The sequence below is a fragment of the Fukomys damarensis genome, unplaced genomic scaffold (genome assembly GCF_012274545.1).
Source record: "Fukomys damarensis isolate Sample0158 unplaced genomic scaffold, DMR_v1.0_HiC HiC_scaffold_1, whole genome shotgun sequence".
Taxonomy (NCBI): Eukaryota; Metazoa; Chordata; class Mammalia; order Rodentia; family Bathyergidae; genus Fukomys; species Fukomys damarensis.
Window position 1 is genome coordinate 56,277,612 of NW_022900913.1, and position 27,862 is coordinate 56,305,473.

Consider the following 27,862-nt stretch of genomic DNA (forward strand, 5'->3'; position numbering starts at 1 on the left):
TTTTTTTTTTTAGAAATCTTCAAGGTATATGTATATTTCAAATTCCTTTTACTAAGCAGCTTCTGTAGGTGGAACAAAAGATGGCTTTACTACTATCTGTTTACATGATCTTATGTATTTGTTGCATGAAGGTGATTTTCAAGGAACATTTGCCAGTTGGATTTGTAATATCTGGGGAGAGAGGGTCCTGGGTTCTTGGGGATGGCATTGTCCAAGCTGTGCGTGGATTGTGACTGTGATGTTTCAGTTTTCAGGGCCCACGTTCCCCAGGCTTCTCCCGAGCACGGCTCAGTGAGGATGCTTCTCTGCAGTACGTTCACTCATCAGACACACTGACTCTCACCCTTAACCACACGGCTGAGCACTTACTGGAGGCAGATATTAAACTCTTCCGAAAATACTTTTGGGACAGAGCCTTTCTTGTTAAGGTTTGTGCCAGTTAATTTGGTGTACAGACATGCATGCTTCTGGAGAGAGAGCAAGCCTCCGTTCATTGTTTTGGGAACAGTGCTTTTTTGAGGTAGCACTTTTTAAATCCAATGAAACACTGGGGGCATGGAATTGGAAACTGTTAAAGTGTGGAATGAAGATTAGTATATATTCTGGCAGTAGGAAAATAGTTTGTATAATAATCTTGATTCCTGGAGTTTTCTGGAACAACCCTACTCATGGTTGGATTTTAACATTCGTATATTTGATATTTTCTCTGAACTTATTATAACACTAGACTGGATTATAATTCTTATTTAAAGAAGTTGCATTTAGGGCTATGTGTACTATCTACTCCTGGGCTTTCTTATTAGGGCTTAGATGTAGTTAAGCTTTTGTCCCAGTGTACACATAAGAACAGGTAAGAATGTAAAGGTTTTCTCCTCCCACCATGGCCCCTTACTAACTTTGAGGGCTACCATAGCATGCCCATCTTGGGGGTGAACTGTTTCTCCTTTATTGTTATTTTTGTCATTGTCTTTTGTATATTCTGAAAGAATATAAAGAATATTTACACATTTTACTTATCAGTAAGCAAAGTGTTACTATGAATGAGAGCCTGGGTCGATCCATTGGACCAGGGTCAGAGGTTTGATGGACTTACTAGTTATACTAGTCAGATCCTGTGGCCTCCTGAGTTTTAAAGCACATCTATTAGCAAGGTACAATTTTCATGGCTGTAGAAGCTTTAAAACATATTAAAAAGTTAGCTCAGAAAATCGATATTGCCTTTTGTATGTTTGTGTCAGACCATTAAAATTCAGCCCCAAACATTATATATTAAATATTTTTATTGGCTTATTCCATATAGAGTTTTATTTAAACAATTAAAATGTACTCTTCAAAGTACAGTCTACCTCTCTGTTCAGTTTTAGGAAATTGTGTGTATGTTTTACTGACACACAGTGTTACATACAATATACAAATGAGGGCGTTGCTTAAGGATACAGTACTTATCATTGGAAGATGCTAAATCTTCAGCCATTGTTGTGGCTTTTCATCAAAGCACCAGGTGGAGGTTGATCTGGCCAGACAGACATTGGCTTTGCCATGTAGAGGTTCTCAGGATGAGGTCTGTGCCCTGCAGTCCCCAAGGAACAGAGCTCAGCAACACATGTAACCTCAGAAGAGACACTTAGACAGCAGAATGGCACTTGGTGACTGAACTTCTGGGAACAGTAGAACATGTTCTCTGTGCAAGCAGAGCCCACTGGGCATTCACTTCATTATCCAGTCCTCCAACTGTTTAGGCTGGATTTGTGACATCTCTCATACACATTTGCAATAATGCTGATAACTTTTGGGGAAGATTTATGGTGAATATATCTGCATACCACCATATTTTGTTATAGTAGACTTCACAACACCAAAGACCAAGAAGGGGTGGATCTCCACCTTCTCCGAGGATTTCATTTCATTTCATGGAAAACACTTGATAAATACAACAGTTAAAATGCAGTAGTCTCTCATTTCAGCACTCTCCCCTCTACCTAGAGGTAGTGGTATGGTGGTGAGCAGGGGCAGCAGGAGGGAAGGAAATAGTTGAGATTCTTTCTGACATTCTGACCTGCCTGACAAAACAATTCTGTGGCATTCTTGAGTTTCCAATTGTTTGCGGTACTTCTTACTTGGTTAGTGTTATTTTAAATGTAAGCAAGTGAGACTTCCTGGATGAGTTGTCTACACTGAAGCTTCACAACATCGGATGACAACTATTATGAGATTATGCATAGCGTATATACAGAAAATTTTCATGCTTTATTGAATCTTGAATGTCTAAAAGTTCATTTTTTTAAAAAGTTCATTTTTGAGGTTTTTTTTGAGCGGCTGATTGGTGCTTACTGAATCATGGTCCATACTCAGTCTCCTCCAAAGAGATATATGAAGTCTCAGGTGTGAGCACTGACCACTTACCTGCAGCCTTCTACAACAGCAGCAGTAAAACCTTGCTGCAGAAGTTCTATGCTGGCTTTGCTGTCCCCTGGAGCTGTTCCTGTGATCTCCTCAGAAGCCACACTTTGCAGAGGTTTATTTTTTTACTCTGTATTCCAGTTGATGATGGTGCCATGACAATTTGTAATATATACTAAAGATTAAAATGACAGGCTGGTGCTAAATATCCAGATTATAATGACAACTATTAAGAAATTAAAGATTAGGCAAAATTATTATTATTTTTTCCCTTTTTGGTGTTGGGATTTAACTCCAGGCCTTGCATATCATAAACATGTGCTCTACTCCTGAGTTCTACCCATACCTGTGAATGGGCAAGATCTTAGCTATATCTTTTAATTATTTTTTAATTATCCTCCTCATGAGAAAGCCTTTCTATTAATCAGAATCCTGATAATTTAGTTCTGGAACTGAGTTGAAATGAAGAAGACAACTAAGACACTTAAATTTTATAAAGTTGCATCCTAAAACTACTAGGTGTAAAAATTAAGTTTTCATACATTTCATTTATTAAAAAGATAGTATTTTATTCCAAGTTTTGTTTTGATAAGAGACTAGCATTGTTTGATGCCCTTATTTTATGTAGGCTTGGCACCTCCCTCATTGGAAGATGAGGGGTTCAAGGTCAAAGCTGACTCCAGATAAAACTAAAGGGGAGGTGGTGGTCTCAGGCCTTAAATCTGTGTGGTTATCTTTCCCAGCCCCAGGTTGTCCTGTTGCAGACCTACTCTTGTCCATCCCCTGATGCCCAGGGCCCTGGAAGAGAGCTGAGCAAGAGCTGTGTCCAGCAAGAGCTGAGAAAGTTAATGACCCTTGAGGGTGAATGACTAGGCATTTTGTGCTCCCCGCCCCTTTGTGATTCAGTAAATCGTGTCTATTTTCATGTTCTTCATGCAGTGGCCTCAGAATGTTTTTCTGAAATGGTCGAAGAGTACAACCCTTGATCCTCTGGGCTTAATAACCTGTTGGGAATGAGGCAGGGGTCTATGTTAGTTGTGTGGTTACCTGCCCCAGAAGACTGAAGGTTTATTTTGGAACATGTGCTCATACAATCTTGGGCTGTTTTACCATTTGGCATATCAACACATAATCCTGTGTTTCTTCACATTTTTGCTGGCTGTGGGGAATCTATCTGAAAGGAAAGCCCAAGGAAGTCCAAGGTTCCCAGAGGGCAGAAAGCTCAGCCTGGGGAAGGGTCATCAACTTAGCTTCAGCCAGAGATGCTTGTGCCAGTGTGTGCCAGTTTGCAGCATGATTTCCCAACCCATGATTATTTTGGATCCTCCTCATGATTGCAGCCCTGCCCCTCATTTGGTCCTCCGATGTCACTGTGTCTTAGGGTTTGGGTGTGAGATGCTCTAGAGAATAAACCAGTGACCCTTCTTTTTCACTTTGAGATTCTTTGTTCTTTCTTTGGCTCAAACATCATGTTCCTGAGAACCTTCATGACCTGCAGAAACAGCCAAGGAATAGTTTTGGCCTCTCCCTGTAGGTTTCTCCCTACCTCTGTCTCCATATCCTGGGGCCCAGGCTTTGTCTTCCTTCCTTCCTTTCCTTCCTTTTTTTTCTTCCTTCCTACCCTCCCCCACTCCCTCTCTCCTAGCTTTTGATTGTGATTTTTCATCTTTTGTTGGATATCTCTAGTCTCAAATAATTTTTGGTGATTTTCCCCCTTCTTTTTCATTTTTTAGGCACTTGAGCAAGAAGCCAGGCCAGAGGAAAGACCAATCATGCCTTCTGGAGCTGCAAAAACTGAAGAAGGTATGCATGTTCCTGACACACCTATGCAACCCAGAAGGTACCAGGACAAACTGGTTAACTAGTCTTTTGAAGTACACAGTGAAACAAAGCATGAAGCAAGGGGCTCAGCGGCAAGATCTGGGATTATGCGATAGGATAAAAGCCCTTGCTTCCTCTGATAGCACCAGACATAATGTAAAACTATTTCCATGTTTTATTCAGCAGGCCTTCGCTGAGTGCCATTTGCTGAACGTGGGCCAGGCCCTTATGTTCCACATCTTTGGAGCACTCTCCAGGCACACGGATTTTTCTTGTTCCAAAGTTTATTCACTCCATTCTTCTGTTGGTTGTTTTGCTCATTTATCCTTTGGGGAGCTTCTCCTCTGTGCTGGGGCAGCAGGCCTGAGAGGGAATGACGTGGGGATCATGAAGGGATGAAGGGGTGCTTGTTGGCATGAGGGGTGAACAGCACTACCAACATTTAGAGGTGAGACTCATCAAAGTATGGGGCAGTCCCACATGCACCCCGAAGAGTTGTCCCCTACAGCTGATTCCATGGCCAAATGCACAGTTTTGCTCATGTTGGGTGTTGATGCGCAGAGAGATTTTTCATAATGCAGCGTCACTACTCTGTTTCACATCGAGTACATGGAATCATTCTGATGCCATCCCAGACATGGCACCCAGCTCACTTGCAGGGATGTTATTAGCATTCATTTTCTTTAGCTTGGCAGTTTATCTGGGCATGCAATCCTTATTGCATTTTGCATACCTTTTCCCTATACTAAGAAGTTTGGTCTGTTCGTATGTCCTCATACAAACATGAGTTTTTATCCTAGCAATCATTCTTATCTGTTTTTGCAGATTCCTATACCTTTTGTCTGCAGTGCATTCTGATTACCTGACAATAATTGCAAAAATCTGACCATATCACTGTGTTTTTTGGAAAATGTTTTGTATATTGAAATATGTATTGTCTTAGTGTTGATTATTTTCCTTTTGCTTCATATTTTAGTTGGGGTACTAAAGATTTTGCTTTTCTAAGATTATAAATAAAGATAGGGTCATATATATAAATACACACATATGTAATATATTTCATATATGTATATATTTCATATATGTATATATTGGGACAGGTAAAGTTATGTTATTTTTATATTTAATTTCAGGATAGTGAAGAAGTATAAAATACCTATTAATCTTAAGGGACATTGGCCTGATAGTGCTGAGAACCAACATGTTAGGTACTAGGGCTAGGGAGGAAAAATAAGGTAAGTTTCTTATTCCTAAGTCATCAATATTAACAGCTAGTTAATATCTGTGGTTTTGCTTTTAATTGGAAGCAGAGACTAGCTGTAGTCCAGGTAGGATGGACGTACGTAGGCTGTTAGAAGGCGGTCTTGGAGAAGGGACATTTACAGTGAGTGGCTGAGGTTTGTGTGGCTGTCCACACTGTGCCTGCCCCTGTGTTAAGCCTGACTCACTGAGCTCCCTGCCAGACTTTGCGATCCGGCTCAGGTGGAGGTGCCTTTGCTGTTTTCTGTGAGTGATGCTTCTGGCTGTGTTGAGGGTGCTACTGTTTTCCCTTCCTTCCCAAGCAGGAATTATTCCACGCTTTCTCTCTGATGACCTGCAGGAGAAACTTCTTCCTGGCTCCATGGCATGAATGATGGCTTTCCCTGAGCACTTGGCCTGCTTTTATGGCTGCAGTTGTAGCTAATCCAGCTTCTCACCTCTAGTGGGCTGATAAAAACTTGGAGCTAAGTTTCTTGGCTGCCAATTGCCAAGTCCTGTGGCATTGATGACTACATTTTTATACTACCCTTATTTCTTATTTAAGCCCCCACACTGTGATTTCCAAGTCAGCTTCTGATTTTTTAGATCATCTTGTATATATTTCCTTCCTTGTCATTCCTCTTCAGACTAATTTAGAACAGTGAAGTCTAAATAAGTACTGAAATTCTGTATTATTTGCCCAAGGAGCTACCGGTCTGGGGTTGAGGCAGTGAAACAAGCTTTCCAAGGAGAGCCTAAGTACCTCGCCTGGAGTGCAGTCATTTGCAAATCCTATGGTGAGCATGCTGCAGATTGTGACAGAGGAAGGGTCAAGGAAAGCATCCTGGAGGAGATGACCTTGGAGCTGTGAATTGAGGGAAAAAGGGGAATTTCAGACAGTGGAAATACTTATAAAATGGAGTCCTGAACTAGATGATGCATTATGAAGCATCGGGGGAAACAGGTCATTTTGCAGTCCTTGGAGTATAGGTGTGTGTGTGTGTGTGTGTGTGTGTGTGTGTGTGTGTGTGTATGCACATGTGTATACATGTAGTGGTGGTGACACCAGGAAATCAGATGTAAGAGGTGGGCTGAATGGCAGGATTTATATTAGAAGCAAGGAGCTAGACTCCCCCTGACTGCTCTGGCAGCTCTCTCAAATGATGAGATTATTGTTTTAGAAAGGTGAGAGTATGGAGGATGGATTTGAGAAGACAAGTGCCAGCCAGAGGGCTGCTGAAAGAAATTCAGCAGAGGGCCCATTCCACAACAGTGTGATGGTAGGAGAGATAGGGATGATGAGTATGCTCTGAAGGCGTGGGGTCTGATTGGGTGCAAATGGTGAGGGAGAATAGTGGCTCCTCCATTCTTGGGAATGTCCTTAGGTGGGATAGCAGGAAGTGGGATTTTGACAGAGATACACTCACTTTTGGATGAGTTGAATTTGATGGGCCTGGGGGGCAGCCAAGTGACAACCAAAGCCACTGAGTCAAAAAGATTTGGACAAATATTGAAGTCCTCTAGTTCCAAATACTTAATGTGTACGTTTTGTAGACCCTCAGTGCTTTTGTGTTGCCTGCTTTTGAAAGAGTCTTAGAAATGGTGTGCACATTCCAGCAGAGGGCAGTAGTCAACTAATGTCCAAACTACTGTGTTCTGTTGGGTTTTGTCCATTCACGAGCCTGGAGGAGACCCAAGAGGAAAGACAAAGCATTTTCAGCATTAGAGTTTCTTCTCCCCACCCCTTAGCCCTGGAATGAACTTTTCCCTTGAGATCTACTAAGACTTCTTCTTCTTCTTTTTTTTAATAGATGTGTTTTTCTTTTCCCTCTGGGGCAATGGGTAGAGGTGGAGGCTCTAAGCTTGTATCTGCAGCTGTCACAGATTAAAAGACTCTTTTAGCCTGGGAGTTAGCTTTGTTGTCTTTGTGAGTGTGATAAAGGGTTTTATTATTTTTAATATTCCTAAAAGCCACTTATGTTTTCATAATTTCATGATTGTAATAGTGCTCCCAGAATAATAGGACTTTATTTGGATTCATTAAATAAGCCCAAAGTCATCTTGCCTTTGATGTGCTCAGATTAATAAACTAATTATTAGTATTTAGTAATTCACAAATAGGCTTCATTTTTCTCCTTGCTTCCTTATCCTTATTTGATCTAAGATTTCCTAAAGAGTATTATTATTAGTCTTAGACAATGTTCTGAAAAATAAGTATTGTTTAGGCAAATAAGTAGAAAATTCTATATCTAAAGCCTCATATTGAAGTTGCAGAATGCACTTAATGTTTCACAAGTTCTAGTAAGTCAAGAGACAGTCCAGAAATCTGTGTAATATTGTGTGGCCTATCAGTTCCCCAAATTAACTGATTATTTAAAAAAATCCCCTTTGCATAGTTCTTGTGGCACATCTCATGGAAGTGGTTTGTGGAAGGTGCTTTGGAGAGTGATGCTGTTTCTCATGTCTCCTCTCTCCTCTCTTGACCTAATTTGCTCCATTTGAATTGTAACCTTGGTTCTCAGCATTCATCAATACAGTCATGCCACACTGGAAAGTACCCAGGGAGGTGTTTTGCCAACTACTCATGGTCACCTTGATTCTTTGAGACTGTCTGTGCCTCCAACAGCCAGCCACATTCTTGATGCCTTTGGGGAGGTCACTGCCTGCCTAGAGTCTGAACCATAAAGAAAGCCAAGATCCATTACAATACCATTCACCACTGTGTGAATCCAGTTTCTTTTTTATTTTCTTGTACTTGAGAGAAACTGTGATAATGCTGTCTCAACTCTTGTGACATTTGTCTGTCATTCTGTTGGCTTTCCCCCATAAATTGCCTGTATGTCCATTAAGAAGGAAATAGGAAGTGGGATTGGAATGAGTTTTAATCATAGAAGAAAGAAAGTAAAATAATTTCCCTTGAGGCTGAGGCACAGTGCTCAGCAGCTAAGACACTCCTGTGTGGGATGGCAGAGAGGCTGTGGGTCTGAACAGAAGTCGTTGTCCATGCAGGTCCCTTTACTTAGCAATATAGCGAATATTTACTGAGTGCCCCTTTGTAGCAGGCACGGTTCTGGGCACCTGGTGATACAGCAGCACTCATAAACAGGAAAAAGCAGAACACTCCACTCTCAAGGAGTTTCCTTTGATTAGTGTCCCTTCAGCATTTGTTAGCACCTGCTGTATGCCAGGCACTGTTCTAAGCACTGTGCAGGCAACTGTGAGCTGAATGAAGCAGGTGCACTCATGCACCACACACGCCAGCCACTGGGGGGAAGGACATGGAGCCAGGGATCAACTCTTCTCATTTTATGCATGAGGAAGTGGCAGCACAAAGGGATTATATAACTTGCCCGATGTGACGCAGCTTGCCCAGGCAGTCAGAAGTCAGATTAAGCCCTCCTATATGCCTCACTGCAACCTCCTCTGTATAACACAGGACCTATTGATTTAGTGTTCAGGCTGCTGGTTTAGAGTTTTCCTCAGCATTTTAGGGATGGGAAAAGTATAAACATTGAAATCACTGCCTGGCAATGAGCTCTTTTCCAAATGGTAATCTGTCTCAGGTCCTTCAGACTGGGAAATTTGTGACCCACATGCACAGGCTCGTCTTGATGACACATGCTAGCGCAAGGAGATGGTGCTAAAACATTAGCTATGCCACGAATTGGCTTTTCAGCCTCAGCAAATCACTCGGTTGTGTTTGTGAAAATGGCAGGGAGTAGTGGCGGTAGAGGTGGGGAGAAATGGGAGTGTCACTTGATACCTCATAGTATGCCTGAAATGAGAAACGTGGATGTAGCATCTTCCCAGTATCTAATACAGTGTATGCCTAGTGCCGCGTGGCCCATTTGGATAGCAAATTGTGTAATATAGGCTCATAGTGAGCTTAATGGTGAATGTCTGTGTTTTCGGATTCCAGGACAGAACCATTCTTATTATGGTGACTAGAGGTGAACAGATTTTTTTCCTTTGAACATTCTTTAGATGGGGTATGGCATTTCCAGTGTGCTCTGGTTTGTGAGAAGCAGGGTGGGGGGCCAGTAGTTACAAGGTGGACACTTATTTGAATAGTTCCTGTGTGACATTACCAAAACGAGGACTTTATGTCCACATGCAGTTTCCTTCCCCAATTTTTATTTTAAATGATCTAACTTCAGGCTTTTTGAAATCATCACATGGTTCAAATGTTTTGTCAAGATATAGGTCTTTTGCACCAGGGAAGCTGGGGCTGTGTTTTGGAGAATGAAAGTGGCAGTTGGGAATCTTTTCTGCAGGATGATTACACAGTTGGTGACAACACTGTGTCCTAATCTTAACAAGGAAAATCTGTTTAAGCCCTTGGTATAGGCTTTTAATCTTTTCAACACAATTTAAAAAGTCAAGCATAAAAAGGCAAATAAAGTATGTTCTCAGTTATAGGTGGAAGTAAAAAAAAGTTGATTTCCTAAGAAGAGAGTAGAATAGTGATTACAAAAGGCTAGAAAGGAGAGATTAAGGGGCTAAAATAATAGATGGATGTTGAGTACCAACATAAGATTACCCAGGAGGAATAAATTCTCATGTTTGAAGCCCAGCAGGCTGACAATAGTTTACAATTTATGTATTTTTTTATGAAGAGCTAGAAGAATTAATGGGCTATAAAAACAAATTATGAAAACAATAATTACTGTAATCTGATCATTACACATTGTATAGATGAATCAAATTATCTCACTGACTCAGTAAATATGTGTACAATGATGCATCAATTAAAACAAATTTTTAAAAAATTTAAAAACATACACAAAGAACATACTTTTGAGTTTCAGGAAATGGACTGTAGTTTGTTCTTTCATTGTACAGAATAGTCCAGGCTTTTCTGAACTTTCTTTAGAGACTGATTTTGCGAGTCATTTTCTGAAATAATGACAGTGAAACAAAAACAACTTTCCTTGTTAAAGGACCACAGATAAAGATAGGATATTAAGCTAATATGATGCTCATTTTATATACTATTATAATATCAGCAGTTCTCACACATAGATAAAAATTCTCTTCCTCATTCCTCAGCTTAGCGCAGAAACAAAGGATCATGGTTTCAGTGGGAAAGAGCCTCCAAGATCATCTGGTTGAACCTTCTGTGAGACCCCAGGGCTCTGCATACCTCAGAGCTCACCTACAAGCCATGAATTTGGATGAAGTTTGGTAGGGAGCCTTTCCTCCATCTAGGTCAAATTAGCAGGCTGCAAGGAGAGATGAGTATTAAACTCATTTTAGGATTCTAATGGAGTGGAAATGAGCTTAATTTGAAATTGTAAAATGTGTAGTCCCTTTCTTGACATACAAAGTTTGAAGTCTTAGGAACATAAAAGTAATATTAAAACAAAATTGAATTTTGCTTTATGTTTGAAAGATGACTTGCCGCATCTTTTTTAAAATTAAGTTTATTGATTTATTTTAGGTATACATTGTGATCACATTCATCATTGGGAATTTGTAACTGTACATGATATAGCTTGATTCTTATTTTTTCCCATTCCCTTTCCGTCCCTTCAATCCCTTTGCCCTTCCCAATTTATGAAAGCTTTGTTTCCTTCCTTTCTCATTTTTTTCTTTCCTCTCTCTCCGCCCACCCCATTCCCCTTCCCCTTTGAACATTTTCTTCCTATTTCACAATATCTATTATAAATTTTGGTCCTCATTTACACTTTCAGTTTGTCACACTAGAGAATTCAGTATTTACACGTGTCCTATTTATTTTTCTCAAGAGTATAGTCTCAAGTTCCATCCATTTAGCTATAAATATTTCTAGTTTATCTTTCTTTATGGCTGAGTATTACTCCATTTTATATAAAAAATATCTTTATCCAATCACCGGTTGATGGGCATTTGGCAGGCGAGAATTCTACCACTGGGGACTATTTCTAAGATTTAGCTATTACAAACTGTGCTCCTATAAACATGGGTGTACATATATCACTGTCTGATACTTTTGATTCTTTTGGGAAGATACCAAGAAGGGAAATAGCTGGGTCAAATGGAACCTCTAGTTTTAGTGTTTTGAGGAATCTCCACACTGATTTCCACAGTGGTTATAGCAGACTACATTCCCACCAACAGTGGACAGGGTTTCTTTTTCCCCACAGCCCCTCCAGCATTTGTTATTGGTTGATTTCTTGATAGCAGTCATTCTTTTTAGAGTGAGATGGAATCTCTGCATTGTTTTCCATTGCATGTCACGAATGACCAGTGATATTGAACATTTTTTCATGTATTTGTTTGCTGTTTCTATTTCTTCTTCTGAGAAATATCTATTCATTTCAATTACCCATTTTTGATTGAGTCTTTAAATTTAGGGTGTCTGATTTTTTTGAGTTCTTTATATATTCTAGATAGTGGTCCTTTGTCTGAGGAACAGCTGGTAAGGATTTTTTCTCACATTGTAGGTTGTCTCTTCACTCTGTGGTTTCCCTTGCTGTGCAAAAGCTTTTTAATAAGATGAGATCCTAGTTATTGATTCTCTGTGCTAGTTTCTGTGTGACTGAGGTTTTGTCCATAAAGTCTTTATGTATACCAATGTCTTAGCTACCTAATTTATCTTCAAGCAGGTTTAGTGTTTCTGTTTTAATATTTAGATGTTTGATCCATTTTAATTTTAGTTTAGTGCATGGTGAAAGATATGGATCTAGTTTCAGTCTTTGGCAAGTTGAGACCCAGTTTTTCTAGCACCATTTATTAAAGAGGCTATCTTTCCTCTAGTGGGGGTGTGTTCCTCTGTCAAAGATGAGTTGGCTGAATACATCTGGAGTTGTTTCTGCATTTTCTTATCTGCTTCATTGATTCTTGGGTCTGTTTCTTTGCTAGTGCCATGATGTTTTTAATCATAGTAGTTTTGTTGTATAGCATTAAATTGGGGATTGGGATTCCCCCTGCCTTGCCTTTGTTGCCTAGAATTTCCTTTGCTATTTTAGGTCTCTTCTGGTTCCAAATGAATTTTTGGATTGTTTTCTCTAGTTCTGTGAAATATGCTTTTGGAATTTTTATCAGGATTGCATTAAATTTCTGTAACAGTTTTGAAAGTGTGGCCACTTTCATTATATTGGTTCTTCCTACCCAAGAACAGGGGATGTCTTTCCATCCTGAAAGCTTCTTCAACCTCTTTTTAGAGTGCTGTAGTTTTCAAAGCAGAAGTCTTTTTTTTTACTTCTTTCATTAAACTGATTCCTAGGTATTTCATTTTTTGGGATGCTATTGTGAAAGGAGATTCTTCTCTCACTGAAAGATAGCCTCTTTAATAAATGGTGCTATTCATGTACAGGAAGGTTATTGATTTTTGAATGTTGAACTTTTATCCAGCTACTGTATTGAATTTAGTTATTAAGTCTAGAAGTCTTTTGGTGGAGTTTTGGGGTCTTCTATAGAGGATCATGTCATCTGCAAATAATGCCAATTTAATGTCTTCATTTCCTACCCTTATTCCTTTTATTTGTCTGTCTTGTCTAATTGCTGTTGTTAATGTTTCCAGAACTATATTGATCAAGAGTGGTGATAATGCACATCCTCGTCTTGTTTCTGACTTTAGCATGAAAGATTTCAGTTTTTTGCCCATTTAGTATGATGTTGGCTTTTGGTTTTTCATAGTTGGCTTTTATAAGGTTGAGATAATGACCATCTACTCCATTTTTCTGTAGGTTTTTTTTTTATCATGCATGAGTTTTGGACTTTATCAAATGCTTTTTCTGCACCTATCGAGATGATTACCTGGTTTTTGTCTTTGACTCTATTAATATAGTATGTTACATTTATTGATTTAAGTATGTTGAACCATCCCTACATCCCAGGATGAATTCCACTTGGTCAGGGTGTATGATCTTTTTGACGGTCTTCTGCATTCTGAGGATTTTTGCATCTATATTCATTAGAAAGATTGAACTGTAGTTTTCTTTTTTGGTTGGGTCCTTCTCTGTTTTTGGAATCAAGATAATGATTGCTTCCAGGAATGACATTGGAAGGAAGTATTGCTTCCCTTTCAGTTTCATTAAAGAGTTTGAGAAGTAGTGGCATTAGGTCTTTTCTAAATTTCTTGTAGAATTCAGCAGGGAATCCATCAGGATGTGGGTTTTTCTTTGTTAGTAAGTTTTAAATTACATTTTCAATTTCATTGATTAATATTGGGTTGTTTAGAATTCTTATAACTTCTTGGTTTAACTTTAGTAATTCATATGTATCCAGGAACCTGTCCATTTTTTCTGTGTTTTCCAGCTTTTAAAATACATGTTCTCAAAGTAGATATTGATGATGCTCTGGATTTCCACAGGATTTGTTTTGATTCACCCATTTCATTCCCAATTGCATGGATTTGAGCCTTTTCTTTCCTTGTTTTGATAAGGTTTGCTAAGGGTTTGTCAATTTTGTTTAATCTTTCAAGAACCAACTCTTCAATTTGTTGATTTTTTTCTCATTCTCTCAGTCTCCATTGCATTGATTTTTGCTCTGATGTTTATAATTTCATTCCTTGTATAAGCTTTGCATTTTTCTTACTCTTCTTTTTCCTAGAAGGTTTAGCATTAGGTTATTTGAGCTCACTCTCTTTTCCTAATATGGGCATTCACTGCTATGAATTTCCCTAGTAGGACCGCTTTCATTGTGTCAAGATAAATTCAGGTGTGTTGTATTGGCATTATCACTTAATTAGAGAAACTGTCTAATTTTTTCTTTAATTTCATCTGTGACCTATTGTTTTTTCAGGAGAGTATTATTCAATTTCCATATGTTTATGAAATTCTTGTAGTTTCTTTTGCTATTGATCTCCAATTTCATTGTGCTGTTGTCAGCTAATATGCAGTTTCTTTGCATTTACTTAAGCATGTTCTATGAGCTAGTATGGTCTATTTGGGAGAACAGCCTGTGTGCAGCTTAGAAGAATGTGTATTCTGATTTTGTGGGGTGGAATACTCAGTAGACATCTGTTATGTCCATTTGTTCAAAAGTTTTATTTAGTTGTAGTATTTCTTTTTTTTTTTTTTTGAGTTTATTGGTATATTCTAGGTATACAGTACAGTTACATTCATTACTGGGATCTTGTATCTCTACATGACAGATCTTGGTTTTCATTTTTTCCCCTTGTCCCTCGTATTTCATTGTTGATTTTTTGTCTAGTTGATCTATTTGTGACAGTAGGGTATTGAGGTCCTCCACTACAATTCTACTTATTTGATTTTTCATGTCCATTCATAATTGTTTTATATAGTTGGGTGCATTAGTGCATATGTTTTTTTAACCAGGGATTGAACTCTGGACCTTGTGCTTGCAAGGCAGGCAGCAGAACCACTGAGCTAAATCCCTGTCCCTGGTGCACATATATTTTTGATTGTCATCTCTTCCTCTTGGATTATTCCCTTTACAAGTATGTAGTGACCTTCTTTGTCTCTCTTAATCAGACTTGGCTTGAAATCTACTTTGTCTGCAAATAAAATAGCTTTCCTTATGTTTTTCTGGCTTTCTGTCACATGAAATATTCTTTTCCATCCTTTGATTTTTCAATTCATGAATTTCTTTTGGAACTAAGTGTATTTCTTGTATCCAACATATTGTTGGATCTTGCTTCTTGACTCATTCTGTCAGTCTATTATCTTTTGATTCTTAAATTGAGAACATTAAAATTGATAGTTATAACTGATATGTTTTGACTTATCATTGTCATGATGTTTTCCTGTTGTTGGCTCCACCCCTCCATTTAATTTCTTACCTTGCTTGGTGGAGTCATTCTGTTGGGGTTCATGGAGCTGTAATCCTCATTGTTTCTTTCTAGGATATCCTTTAGAATGTTTTGGAGTGCTGGTTTGGCTTTCATGAAGTTCCTTAGGTATTCTTTGTTGTGGAAGTATCTTATTTCTCCATCAATTTTGAAAGATAGTTTTGCAGGTTACATCAATCTGAGTTGGAGGTTATTTTCTTTTAGGGCTTGAAATACTTTACTGGAGGCTTTCCTTGACTTGAGGGTTTGTGTTGAGAAGTCTGTGGTGATTCTGATGAGCTTTCCTTTGTATGTGGTTTGTTTCTTTTTTCTAACTGCTTTTAATATTTTGTTTTTGTGTTGGATTTCTCAAATCTTGACTATTATATGCCTGGGTGTAGATTTTTTTGATCATGGCTAATTGGAGTTTTATATGCCTAACTTTTCTGTATGCCAAATTCTTTTTCCTTGTTTGGGAAGTTTCTGTTATTACTTCTGTGAATATTTATGTCTTTTGTGCTGTCTCCTATTCTTTCATTGACTCTAATCAATCTTAAATTATTCTTTTTTGCATCATCTAGCAGCAGTTGGATGATTTCTCATGATTCCTTTTTGCTTTTAAGAAATCATTCTTTTTGTGTTCACTAACTGGCATCCTGTCTACTATATCTAAAATTCTGTCCTTACGTTTACTGATTTTGCTGCCGAAACTTTCTGTGGAGTTTTTAATCTCTTGGCTATCTGTTTGAATGTGTTTCATGTATTCCATTTCTTTCCTATGCTGGGTATTCAGGGTTTCCATAATTTTCTTCAGTTCTTCAATTTTTAAGAAATCTGTATCTACTCTACAGTTACTAATCATGTCTTTCATTAGGGTCACCACCTTTGAAGCTATCTGAAAAGTTATTTCTGATTTGATTTTTTGCAGTGCTCCTTTCATCTACTTTGTTACTTCTGTTTTTACCACTTAAGGAGTCCGGGTGATTGACTTTCGGATTCTTCCACCTCCTTGCCCCCTGAGTTTGTCCTTGGCAAGCTGAAAGTCTGGGTTTGCATCTTGTTTAAGTGTCTTCTTGTTTCTATTTTTCTGTTGTTGTTGCTTTTGACTTAATTCCTGGGCTGATGTTTGTAGATTGCCTATGGCAAGTATCTTTATTGCTAGCACTTAGAACTCTTAAGAAATGGCTACTTCTCAGAGATAACTCTATGTCAGTATAGCAGACTTTTGTGTTTTGAGTCTGTTGCAAGATCCTACCTCTTCAGTTTAATGAAGATGAGAGGTTGCTGCTTCCTTAGCCTAGCCCTTGGTTCTTTGGCACTGGCTTATAGTAATTTTAATGACCTTTAGGCATTCTCAGTCTTGGTATAACAGAGAAAACAACTGGTTAGAATAATTATGTCACCTTGGCTAAAGCAATACATACAGCATTCAAAGAGCATGGAAATGACGAATTGTGGTAATTCTTAATTTGTCACTTTTAACTATATAAGGTGGATTTGTGATTATATAACTAGATCTAGAACAAACCAGAAATGTTTGCAGTAAATAATCCCTTCATTATAGTACATTTACCCTCTGGGAAGAAAATTTAGAAGGAGTTGTGGGGGCAGGATATAGAGAAATAGAAGGAGAGGGGAAGATTAGAAGCGAGGCTCGAGGACACAGGAAGATCATCCAAACTTTGGGAAATTGGTTAAGACAGGAGGAAAAGAGAGAAGGAAGGAATTTAAACAAGAGCAGAACAAGCCAACAGCAACAAGGAAACTAGAAACCATATTCACGTGCCTATAAAAATAAGAACAATCAAGAAAAAAACAAAATAGGGAGGGGTGGAGGGGTCGAAGGGAGGGCAGGGCAATGGAGAAAAAGTAAGAACCAAGATGGATTATGTAATGGTGCAAATTTCCTATGATGAATGTCATTATATTGAATACCTTAAATGTACCAATAAAATAAAAACAATCAAACAAGAAAGGAGAGAGATGAAGAAAGAAGAGGAAAAAAATGACCCCTTGGAATCATGTCTCTGTTGTCACTGGTACACAATGTGGGTAGCGTTCAGATGTGAGTTGAATAATTTCAGCAAGCCAGCCATAGTCCACTGAAATTTGGCTGGTTTTAGCTGTGAGGCTGGAACTGAGCTCCCTGACCTCCTGTGGGATTGTACTTTGCACAGTTCCACCGCAGGTTCAAGCCGCCCCGTCCCCGCAGCGAGTCTGGGCTCTGGTGCTAACCCCACCAACTCACCAACTGCTGCCGTCCACTGCGTCTTTATTCCAGTGACTCTCTTTGCTCTCCCAGTGGGCTTCAATTCACAACAGCCAGCCTAGGAGAGGCTCTCTTTGTTCTGTTGCTCACCACTGTGTGCGAAGCTCAGAACCGTGGGCTTTCTGAGCCCTGCTGCTGTCTGGTCCTGGGTTGCCTCTGCCACATGGGGTCTGGATCCCTACGATGCGCAAGGATGCCCTTGTGCACCGTGACCTTCGTGAGCCAATCAGATCTGGCAGCAGCGCCGCTGAACTTGCCTCATCTTATTCAAATAATTGGTTAAATTAAGAAAATGTTGTCCCAACTTCAGTTTGAAATATAATTACATTGAGCTTCTGCTTAATTAATAATTGCAATTAAATTTCTGGGCTGAGGTTACTTTTCCCCTTGTGACTGAACTCTTCACTTTTGAGATTTTATGATGGGAGGGTAGATAGGAGATTAAAAATCCCTATGAAAGCATATTAAACATAGTTATATTGTCCAATAATTATACTCCTAAGTGTATACCGGGGAATGAACTTGGGTCCTTGTGCTTACAAGGCAGGCAGCAGAACCACTGAGCTAAATCCCCAACCCACAGCATTGTTGATAAAAGACAAAAGTAAAGATAACCCATATGCCCATTGGCTGAGGAATAAATGAATAAAATGTAGGATATATATAGAGATATAGTGAGATATTATTTGGCAATAAAGAAGAATGAAGTACTAATATAATACTGTAAAGTGGATGAACCTTGAAAACATTACACTATGTGGAACAAGCCAATTACAAAGACTACATGCTGTTATTCGATTTGTATGAACTATCCAGAACAGGCAGATCTATTGAGAAGAAAGGAAGTGAATATTTGACCAGTGGATGACAGCCAGGACAATATGGAGCGATGTGGATTTCTTTGCTGGGGTGATGAAAATGTTCTAAACTTGACTATGGCATTGATAGCACAGCTCTGAACAGACTAAAACCAGTAGAATTGTATGCATTAAATGGGTGAATTGTATGGTATATAATTCATATCTCAATAAAGGTATTTTGTACATATATATACACATATATATAAACTTTATATTTATTTTAATATTAATTTTATATTATAAACTTTAGTATAAACTCCTCCTACATATGAAATTTAATGCTATTTACATTGGTAATTTTTCTTAGTCCTCTCCAAGTTTTCTTAAACAATTACTTTTGTGGCTCAAAACAGTATTGCAAGTAATTTAACTTATAAAACTCTATTTCAAAAGATACCTTTTCTTAATGAAATAGTGCAGAGTATAAATATGAAAGAGATACTTTAAAATGTTAAGTGAAATAAATCAGGCACAGAAGCTTAAGTATTACATGGTTTCTCTTATAGAAGAAAACCCAAAATATAAATAAAGAGCAAACTAAAAGATAGAAAATAGGAAGTAGGGAGATAGATCTTTGTAAAAGTGAAGGGAATCAAGAGGTAGAGAGAAGGGCAATAGGATGAAAAGAGGAATGAAGATGTACTGTGAACGGTACCAATTCCCCACAAGGAGTATAAACATTATGCACTGCAAACATACCAAAAAAAAGGCATATTTTTGGATTGCTAGGGCCAGAATTTCTTGTAACTCAGGCAGCTTGTCTGCAGCTGTAGTTTGGCAAGGACAAGCTGATGCTGTGGAAGTGATAGGTTCCAGAGGCTCTTGGGTGAAGCAAGGGGCATTTTGATACTTCTATGGATAAGGGCCCTGTAGTTTCTCCCAGTCCACATTTGTACTGGGCAGGCAAAATGTAAGTTCTCATTACTATTCCCACTTTTTGTAAAAAGGGGTAATTGGGATATTAAAACAAAAGTTGAAAACATTGTAATGGTTGCTAGAATCAAGTTGTTTGCTCCCAAAATGAATAGACACTTCTCAGAAGAAGTACAAAAGGCCAATAAATACATGAAAAGTGTTCAACGTCACTCACTGGCCATCAGGGAAATGCAAGTTAAAACAACACTGAGATTCTGTCTTACTCCAGAAAGAATGGGTATCAAGAAATCAAATAATAACAAATGCTTGATCAGCTGCAGGGGAAAAGGAACCCTTCTACATTGTTGGTGGGAATGTAAACTAGCACAACCACTATGGAGATCAGTATGGAGATCCACAAAAAAACTGAAACTAGAAATTCCATTTGACCCAGCTATTCCCCTTTAGATTTCTTCGCCAAAGAGATAAAGACATCATATGACAGAGATACATGCATACCCCTGTTTATAGTAGCATAATTCATAATAGCTTAATCTTGGAAATGGCCTTTTTATGTCCATCAACATATGAATGGGTAAAAAAATGTGGTATTTATACATAGTGAAGTACTACTCTGCCATAAAGAAGGACAAACTTGAATCATATAAATGGATGTACCTTGAGACCATAATTTAAGTGAAATAAAAGAGACACATAAATTTAAATATTGCATGGTTTCTCTTATATGAGAAATCCAAAATATAAATAGCAAAGTAAAACAATAGATAATAGGAGCTAGGGAGTTTTTTTTTTTTTCAGATAGAAAGCAGATCAAGAAGTAGTGGGAGGGAAGGAAGAGAACAGGGACTAAAAAGAGAATCTGGAAAAATAAGAAAAGGTAATCAAGTTTTTTCAAATTCAAAGAGGACCAAGAGTTAAAGGGAGCAATGAAAGATAGGAGAGGAAGGGGATAAAAAGAATTAAGGTGTGTTATGTACATTTACAAACTGTCCCGCGGTAAATGTAATCCTTATTTGCTACGAACATGCGCTACTGTACTAAAAAATACTGTTTATTCCCTTGGCGAAATTAACTCTCTGGCAGCTACTGGATCCACACACTGGGATCAAACATTGTAGCGATGAGTGGAGGTGAAAGTGTCGGCAGGGAAACCAGTGAATCTGGAGGGTGAAGGTTGTGTGGGGCTTCAAGAGAAGCAGAGGGAAAACTCTGAGCCTGTCTGACTCACCCAGCAGTCCACAAGCTATGGTAAATGGTGCTAGTATTTGAAGCGTTTGAATTAGTAATCGCAAAAAGGAAACATCTTTCCCTTCCCTGTTCAGGTCCGCAGTTTACCTAACAGTCCACCACATCTTGCCAGCTGTAGCTATATTGGGCCACCAGGTGTAACTAGAGGAGAGAAGTATTTATTTATTCCGTACCTGGTACTATTTTCCCCCCAAATAAGATGGGGTCATATATTAATTTTTACTCCAAAAGATGAAGTAGGGCCTATTTTCAAGGAATGTCTTTTTTTCCCCATGTATAACAATTTGATTTTTATTCATGTACAAAAATCTACAGCTAATGAAATAGTCATGCCATCTTCTTCTGGAATATCGTCATAATTCTCCATATCCCGAATTCCAGCCTTAATGTTTTGTGACTCCATTCCTTAGACCCATTGGCCCCGATTTTGCTGTCCAGCAGTAGAGCTCCCTTATATGAGTGCTTCTTGTCTGTGTAGCCTGCTCGTATGCATTGGCAACACAGCCATCAGTGATTTTATCCCTAAATTCTTCACCCAGATCACAACCTCTTCCATGCCGGGCTTCAAGTTTCCGGTAAATCAAGTGTTAATTGAAGATTCAGGAGACAGGAGTGGCACCGAAAATGATGACAGTTAATGATGGTTTACATAAAAGTGATGACAAATTGCAGGCACCAAAATTCAAAAAACGTTTATTTCACACCAGTGCATTAAGTACACTTGTTACAACCCTCAGCGGATTGAATTATGAAGATTAGACACAACCGCGTCCGTTTGTTACCAAGTGCGCACATTATTCGTGCATTTTGTCTGTACTCCGATTCATCACTCAGCAGTCAGTCTCGAATTTGTTTACATACATAGGCTTTTACCTTCCTGTCCAAAAGCACCTGAATGGGTATTTACAAATACTTAATTATAATTTACGTTATCATTTAAGTATTAATGTCAGTGATATTAACAGTATACCCTCCATAATTTCCGTTCAGAGTTCATGGCCTCAGTCGTTCTCGGATTTTTCTTTATAACCTAACTAATAATTATTAGCAGAAACCCCTGCAATTCGAGGAAACCGCAAATATCTGCCGCATTGTTTTTTGGGGGTGGGAAATTTGCAAGAAGCCAATCCGAGAGCAGTATTCAGGTCTCCTTGCTACTGATTGGCTGTTGCCCTGTGGCGCATGCACCAGCATTCCTGCATCATAACACGTTGCTCTACTGTAGCTATCTCAAGGGTTCTCAGTTTTGTTCTTCTTAAAGCCCCGAGAGCCCTAAGACGCCACCAAAATGCTCTGCACCTTCCAAGACTTCTAACAATGATCCTAAGTGCAGAAGTTTAAGACCCTCCAGGAGAGGGTTGAACTACTTACTATACAGTATTTTCATTTAAGTAAATTATTACAGTACTGTATCCAGTGTTTTATTAAGTTACATAACTGCAGGAGACATAGCGTATTTAGGATTTAAACTATAAAAATAGGCAGTTGTAGTCATTTCTGATTGTATCTGACATTCGAGGTTTTTCAGCTTGCAGATGCTCTAGGATCCCAAGAATTTCAGGGGTCCACTATATTTTTTGTATTTAATTATGTATTAATAAATATTGTTTTATAATTCAACGCATCTGTCGTGTGTTGCAACAGACATACTTAATGAGTCCATTTGGCTGATGACCTTAACTGGGACTTATTTTGGGAGTGGACTTATACACAACCTGAAACATCATGGGAGGGCTTATTTTTCCAGTTAGGTCTTACTTCTGGGGAAATGTGGTAGGTGCCAGGCAGAGGGTACACGTGTTGCATCAAAATCAGTTTGGTTCTAGCTCTCCCAGAGTTCACAGGCTCTTGGGAGAAAAAGATACATTCAGAGACTCTGACACTCCTCCTTCTGTAATGCAGAAGGGTATATGGGACAATGATAAATCTATCAAGGTTTCCCTCTCTCTCTCTCTCTCTCTTGCATGGCCTTATTTTCTAGCTGTGCTCTGGTTGCTGCCCTGCAGATCTAAGCCTGGTCTGGACTTCTCTGTGGACAGTTAAACCTGAAGGTAGGATAAGGCAGCCTTTGTGATCTGTATTGTCTGGCTTAGGATTCTGCTTGCTGTCCTTCCTAGCTTTTCTTTGCTTGTGTGTCAACTCTGGTCTCATTAAACAGAAGGAGATGGTGAAACTCATACAGAGAGTTGAGATCTTTTTAAGGCAAATCTACTTCTTGATTAAACATTGATACTAATCTCATAGCTACTTAACCCTGATTTAAAAACCTGTTTTCTGGTGCTGTGTCACTAGTGAACATAAGTACTAGAGATTATCTCTTGTTCCATTATAGTGTGGCAATAAAAAAAAAAAACGTGTTTAGCAAGTTTGCTAAGTCTAATTTAGAAGGGTGATCCTTCCTTTTGGGTGGGCCTTGAAGGCAAGATTAACAGCCTTTAAAACAGAATAGCTAGAATTACTGATACCATTGTCTGCTGAAGGTTGCTATAGCAATGAGTGGTTTGATTGCACTGTGCAATTGGTGGTACCTAGGTTAGTGCAAAAGGATCCTGTTAATTGAGCAGAAACTTTCTTGAATCAATTTAATTAAACTCGAGTAGAATGAGTGCTAAATTCTTTGAAAGCTCTGAGATGTAGCTCTATTTAGTCTTAAGATTAATTAAAGATATCTTGTCCTGAATGTGCACATTCTCAAAAAATTAAAAAAAAATAATTTTAGGATAAAGGCTTTTTAATTTTGAAGGTTATTTTTAAAATGAAGTGTCATTTTAATGAAAACTGACATGTTTTAATGTAACATGTATTGTTTTAAAAATAAAAAATAAAAATCATAGTAGACTGTAAAGAAAAGATATAGGCACGGCAGCGTGCAAAGATCAGCTCACCAGCTTATGGTAGTCAGGAGGAAGCGGGACTGATTAAGAGGTGTGACTGCGTTCTTTGATAATGCAAACTGGACTACAGATGGTATCGTTTCTTTTATTAATGATCCAGAAAAAAACATGTGCTGTTCTTCTTACCAAATGCCACACATGTACAGAATTTTTTGGAGATGCAGTATAAAAATCATTTAAGAGCTTACGGTCTGAGATGGCTTTAAAGGAATATCCTACAATGGGCAAAGAAAAAAAATTGTATGCCTCTCTTTATGGCTAATGTAGATATATGTCTGTTGAAACTTTGGTTCTGATTGTCCTTACTTTCCCTTTAACATGTTGGATCTATTATCTTCTCTACTTTCCTTTTTTATGGCCTAAGTATATGAGTTTCAAAACTGTTGTGCACCTACCATGTGGCAAATGCCACGGTATGTTTCACATCACTCTTCTGCATCTGTGTGGTGCAATGAAAAGTTTTATTTTAACCTTGTGTTTTGGACTTCTGCACCCAAGAGCAGGCTTTAGGGCCCATTTTGACATTCTTGTCTTTGGCAGTGGTAGTTAATGCAAATGTTACTCTGCTGCCACCAGGAGGCCATGAGTGGGATGTGCCTTTAAAGATGCCAGGGACACAAAGTGCCCAGGCTTCCAGTCAGCTCCTGCATCGTCTGCAGTTTCTGCTGAAAACGCTTGTTATGACCACTTAAATTGAGATTTTCAGTTTTAATCATGAAAGCTAGTGTGTACTGCTGACTTCAGAGAAATATACTATTTTGGAATTCCAATGTATTACTTGCTTAAAAAAATTCAAAGTTAGTGTTAAGCAAATCGTTTTAAAACGCAAGAGAACTGGGACAGTGTCTTTTCTGCACCATCCTCACATTATTATTTACTACTCCCTATTTGTAATTTGTCATCCTCATTACAACTTATCTTAAGCAGAGTAGGGAAATCTAATTAATGTACTTGCTAGGAAAACTCCAGTGTTTCTTCAGGATCTGCCTCTAATAGGACCTTAGGCCCAGGAAGATGAGATTCCAGAAAAGACCCTGGGGCCCAACAGTATCTCACAGATATTCATACATATTCAGCTTAAAGACTTTCAGCCATTTGCCCTTTCTAAGAATATCAGCACTTAATTTCCCCAGGCCCAAACCTTCTCCCAAAGGTTATTTTAACAGCAAAGGCTCTTGTTTCCCGGAAACTGTGTATTTTGGGGAGAGAACCAATCAGTCAAATCACAGAGAAGAAGACCATTTCACGTAGCCTCTCCTGTTCATCTTGGAACACCGTGATTGCCAGATCCAGGAAAATATTTGCTGAGAGAGGACAGCTGGGCTGTCTGGGGCTGGTCACTGTGAAGCTGGCCCCACTGGCAGAGGTCAGGCTTGGGGTTGCACAGTGTGCCCCAGTTTCAGTGTGGAGAGAGGAAGGGTGAACCTCCTCTAGAATTAGCTGTGCTCTTTTGAGACATTAAAACATGTGAGACTTGGGGAAACTTGGGATTTCCTCAGGTGGGTGCGCATCGCATTATGAAAATCTCTGCAGTTCAGAAGAGCCTTCGGTAGTGAGCACCTTCCTTTTGGAATGTGGGGCGTTTATCTACCAATGCTTCTTTTCTCCCTAGGATTTCCCTTGTGAGCTCCAGTGTTTATTTACATTTTGGTCCACACCAATAATACCAGAGGGTGACAGGCAGGTGATCCAGTGTTCTTCTCTGGGAAGGGTTTAGAAATCTAGCTAGCTCTGTGCGGATGGCTCCGTGGCAATTCATCAGTGCTTGTCATCTGCTTTCTTTACTTCCTTCTTCCCTTCCTTCTCTTCTTCTTCCAAAAAGCTCTAATCAGCATAACCTGATGAGAATTATTCCTTTTGCAGAGATTAAGAACTTGGTGTTGAGCGGATCACCACCCGAAAAGGGGAATGGAAAGGTAAAGATCTCCTACCTGACTCTTCTTTTCGTATCTATCTGGAGTTAAAGTAGAAATGAAGATCTTGTAGTCATACACCTTAGGAAGGAGACTCCTAAGCGTGCCGCAGGTCACTTTCAGAATAATTGGAAATGCAGTTTCTTTTATCAAATTCTCAATCACTTCATGATCAAACCTAATCTTCTTTCTGAGCTGTAAATGCAAGCTGATTAAATGAGTGTTCCAAAACAAATTTGTACTTGTAGTTTGATATCTATGGGTGTTTGCCAATGATGTGTTTTGTCCATGGACAGCTTTCAGGCTTGTTTCTGCGTGGACCAGATCCTTTCCTTAATTTTAACTCTTAAGTAATGCTGAGAAACTCTTAAAGAATACTGAGAAACAAGACTAGTTTTCTGTTTATGTGATGTGATACAGGTAACGTGTTGACTAAGATTTTCCTAAATTGTTTTTCTAGTCTACAAAAATAAAGAAATAAACGTTAGTATATCATATATGTAATTAAAAATACCTTGACTTTATCTTTTTCAGTGTGTCAAAAGCCTGGTGGTTCAACTGAATGAACATGAGGGCCAGGCCAGCCTAGGTGTAGGTATGTTATGAAATACTGCTTTCTATGCACTCTCTATAAAATATTTTGTCCCAAAAACCTTTCCTACTTCTTGAAACTCACCCAGATATATTTTCTTTGGGGTATCAGTCATAATATTGTGTCTCTGGGGCTTAAGCTGCCTTTTAATCTAAAACAAGAAAAAAGGCAGTCAAAGCTCTTCCTGAGCAGTTTTACTTTGCCAGATGTTGGGCTCAGACTTGGAGTAGTGTCGTAGTTACTTTGTTATTCTTGTGAAGTAGGCACTACTGCTTCATTTCAGGGAAGCAGTGAGCCATTGCTGGAGAGCAGACAGAGGAACTGAGCCCCAGAACTTCATGCTGCCTGGCTCCAGGGCCCCCAAGTTTACTCCTTTTCCATACCAACAGCACATTGCTCCCATGGAGCATGCATGATCTACCCCCAGGCTTCGGGAAGGACTAGATGTTGGTCCTGCAGTGTGGGTCTGGTATGGGTGTCCCTTTGGAGGGGTGTGTGTGTGTGTGTGTGTGTGTGTGTGTGTGAATTCGTATCTGTTCACAAGTTTTCTATCTTCTCACTCCCTGGGGGCTCCTAGCTAAGCCTCCTTCTATGTATTTTCTATTTCTCCAAGGCTACCTGGGGCCCCAGTCCTATCCCTTGAGTTATTTAGAGGTGAATAGAATGTAATGAAGGTGTGGGGGACTGAGGACATGAGGGGCTTAGTTTGGGCCCCCGGATGGTGAAAAACCTCTGGGGCCGCTGAGTGGGCTGCAAAATATGCATGAATCATCTCTTAGGTTCTGTGAAACTGGGGCAGCTGCTGTATCTGGAGAGCTCATGTGGGCAGGGCAGTCTGGCACTGTGGGCACAAGGAGTGGTGGGGGTGGCTGGGTGCTCAGGCTGACACGACATCAGGAAAGCTGAGACAGTGCCCTGGGTGACCTGTCAATACATCCCAACAGACTTGTGCATCGCTTCCCCGGGGGCAGTGGCGGTGTGGTTGGCATGTAGGGCAGACACATGACAGAGCAATCACAGCAGTTCAGAAGTCAGCAGTGTGGAGCCAGCTACGAGGAAGTACTCGTAGTAGCGGTTGACTGCATTCCTCTCTTGTGGCCACAGGTCAGAAGTAGCTTGCTGACTCTCCCTGCCTGAGGGCTCCTCAAATCAAAGCAGAAACTTAGCCTTGCACTTACGTGTCTAAGATGTGAACTTCTTTATCTAGGTTACATTTAGGTTGTGTTCAAGGGTAAGGGACCCTCTGTAGATGCTGTGACCACAGCAATACCCATGCCTGTAGATGTTTCTGCTAGGTAAGGCAAGATTAATAATTGACTTTCCAAAGTGGAGGAAGAGGAATGAGAAAGAAAACCAAACATCTTGTTTAAATGGCTGTGGGCCTCCAGGATCCATGGCTGTTACTCACATACAGGATGCATCATCTACAAACTGCAACAGGCTCCCAGAAATGTGTCCTTTGAGGAATGTGTACTGAGACAACTTGCTGGGGGGTCCAGGAGATGGGTTAGCCATTAAAAATATTAAATAGTGGGATTTAAAAAAAAAATTTTAGACTTTAAAAACTCACTGTAGTTTGCAACAGGTATACCTGCTGGGAGGGGAGACTTTGGCTATGGAACACGCACTATCCTGGACCTCATCTGAGCTTTGTCAGTAAAGTAGCTGGGTCTGAAGCAGAGCGTTAGGAAGGTCTAGGGAGAGACAAATGTGTCACTTTCATCAGTGACTTATGAAAAGGGTATTGGATGAGGCTTTCCTGCACTAGCATTTGTTTTGTTGTTCATTTAAACTCTCTGGATTAAAAAACTCTCCTGACTTTATGCAGAGAAGATGATAATAGATTTCACAGGAATTGCTTCAGACTAAGAAGGGGCAGCAAGAAGTGCACCGTAGTTAGATGGGATAGGACACTCCAGAAGCCTTGACCCACTTCCCAGGAGCTGCTGATCAAATATGTGGGACAGAGGTGGACGTCTTTGCTCACTAGAGAGTGATCCCTGCTCTTTGTGGTCTCAGGTACTGTGTCAGCGTC

At 39.4% G+C, this 27,862-nt stretch overlaps 1 protein-coding gene across 4 annotated transcripts in view; it reads left to right on the forward strand.

Annotated features, from left to right (window-relative positions):
- Positions 1-27,862, forward strand: part of Arhgef28 (Rho guanine nucleotide exchange factor 28) — a 300,102-nt gene that overhangs the window by 137,439 nt on the left and 134,801 nt on the right. For 3 of the 4 annotated variants that reach the window (XM_010635168.3, XM_033761423.1, XM_010635173.3), the window contains 4 exons: positions 248-428; positions 4,134-4,203; positions 25,186-25,238; positions 25,770-25,830. In XM_010635168.3, coding sequence (XP_010633470.1) covers positions 248-428; positions 4,134-4,203; positions 25,186-25,238; positions 25,770-25,830 — 365 coding nt within the window. The remainder of the gene's footprint in view (positions 1-247; positions 429-4,133; positions 4,204-25,185; positions 25,239-25,769; positions 25,831-27,862) is intronic. The other variant, XM_033761426.1, reaches the window with a different exon arrangement.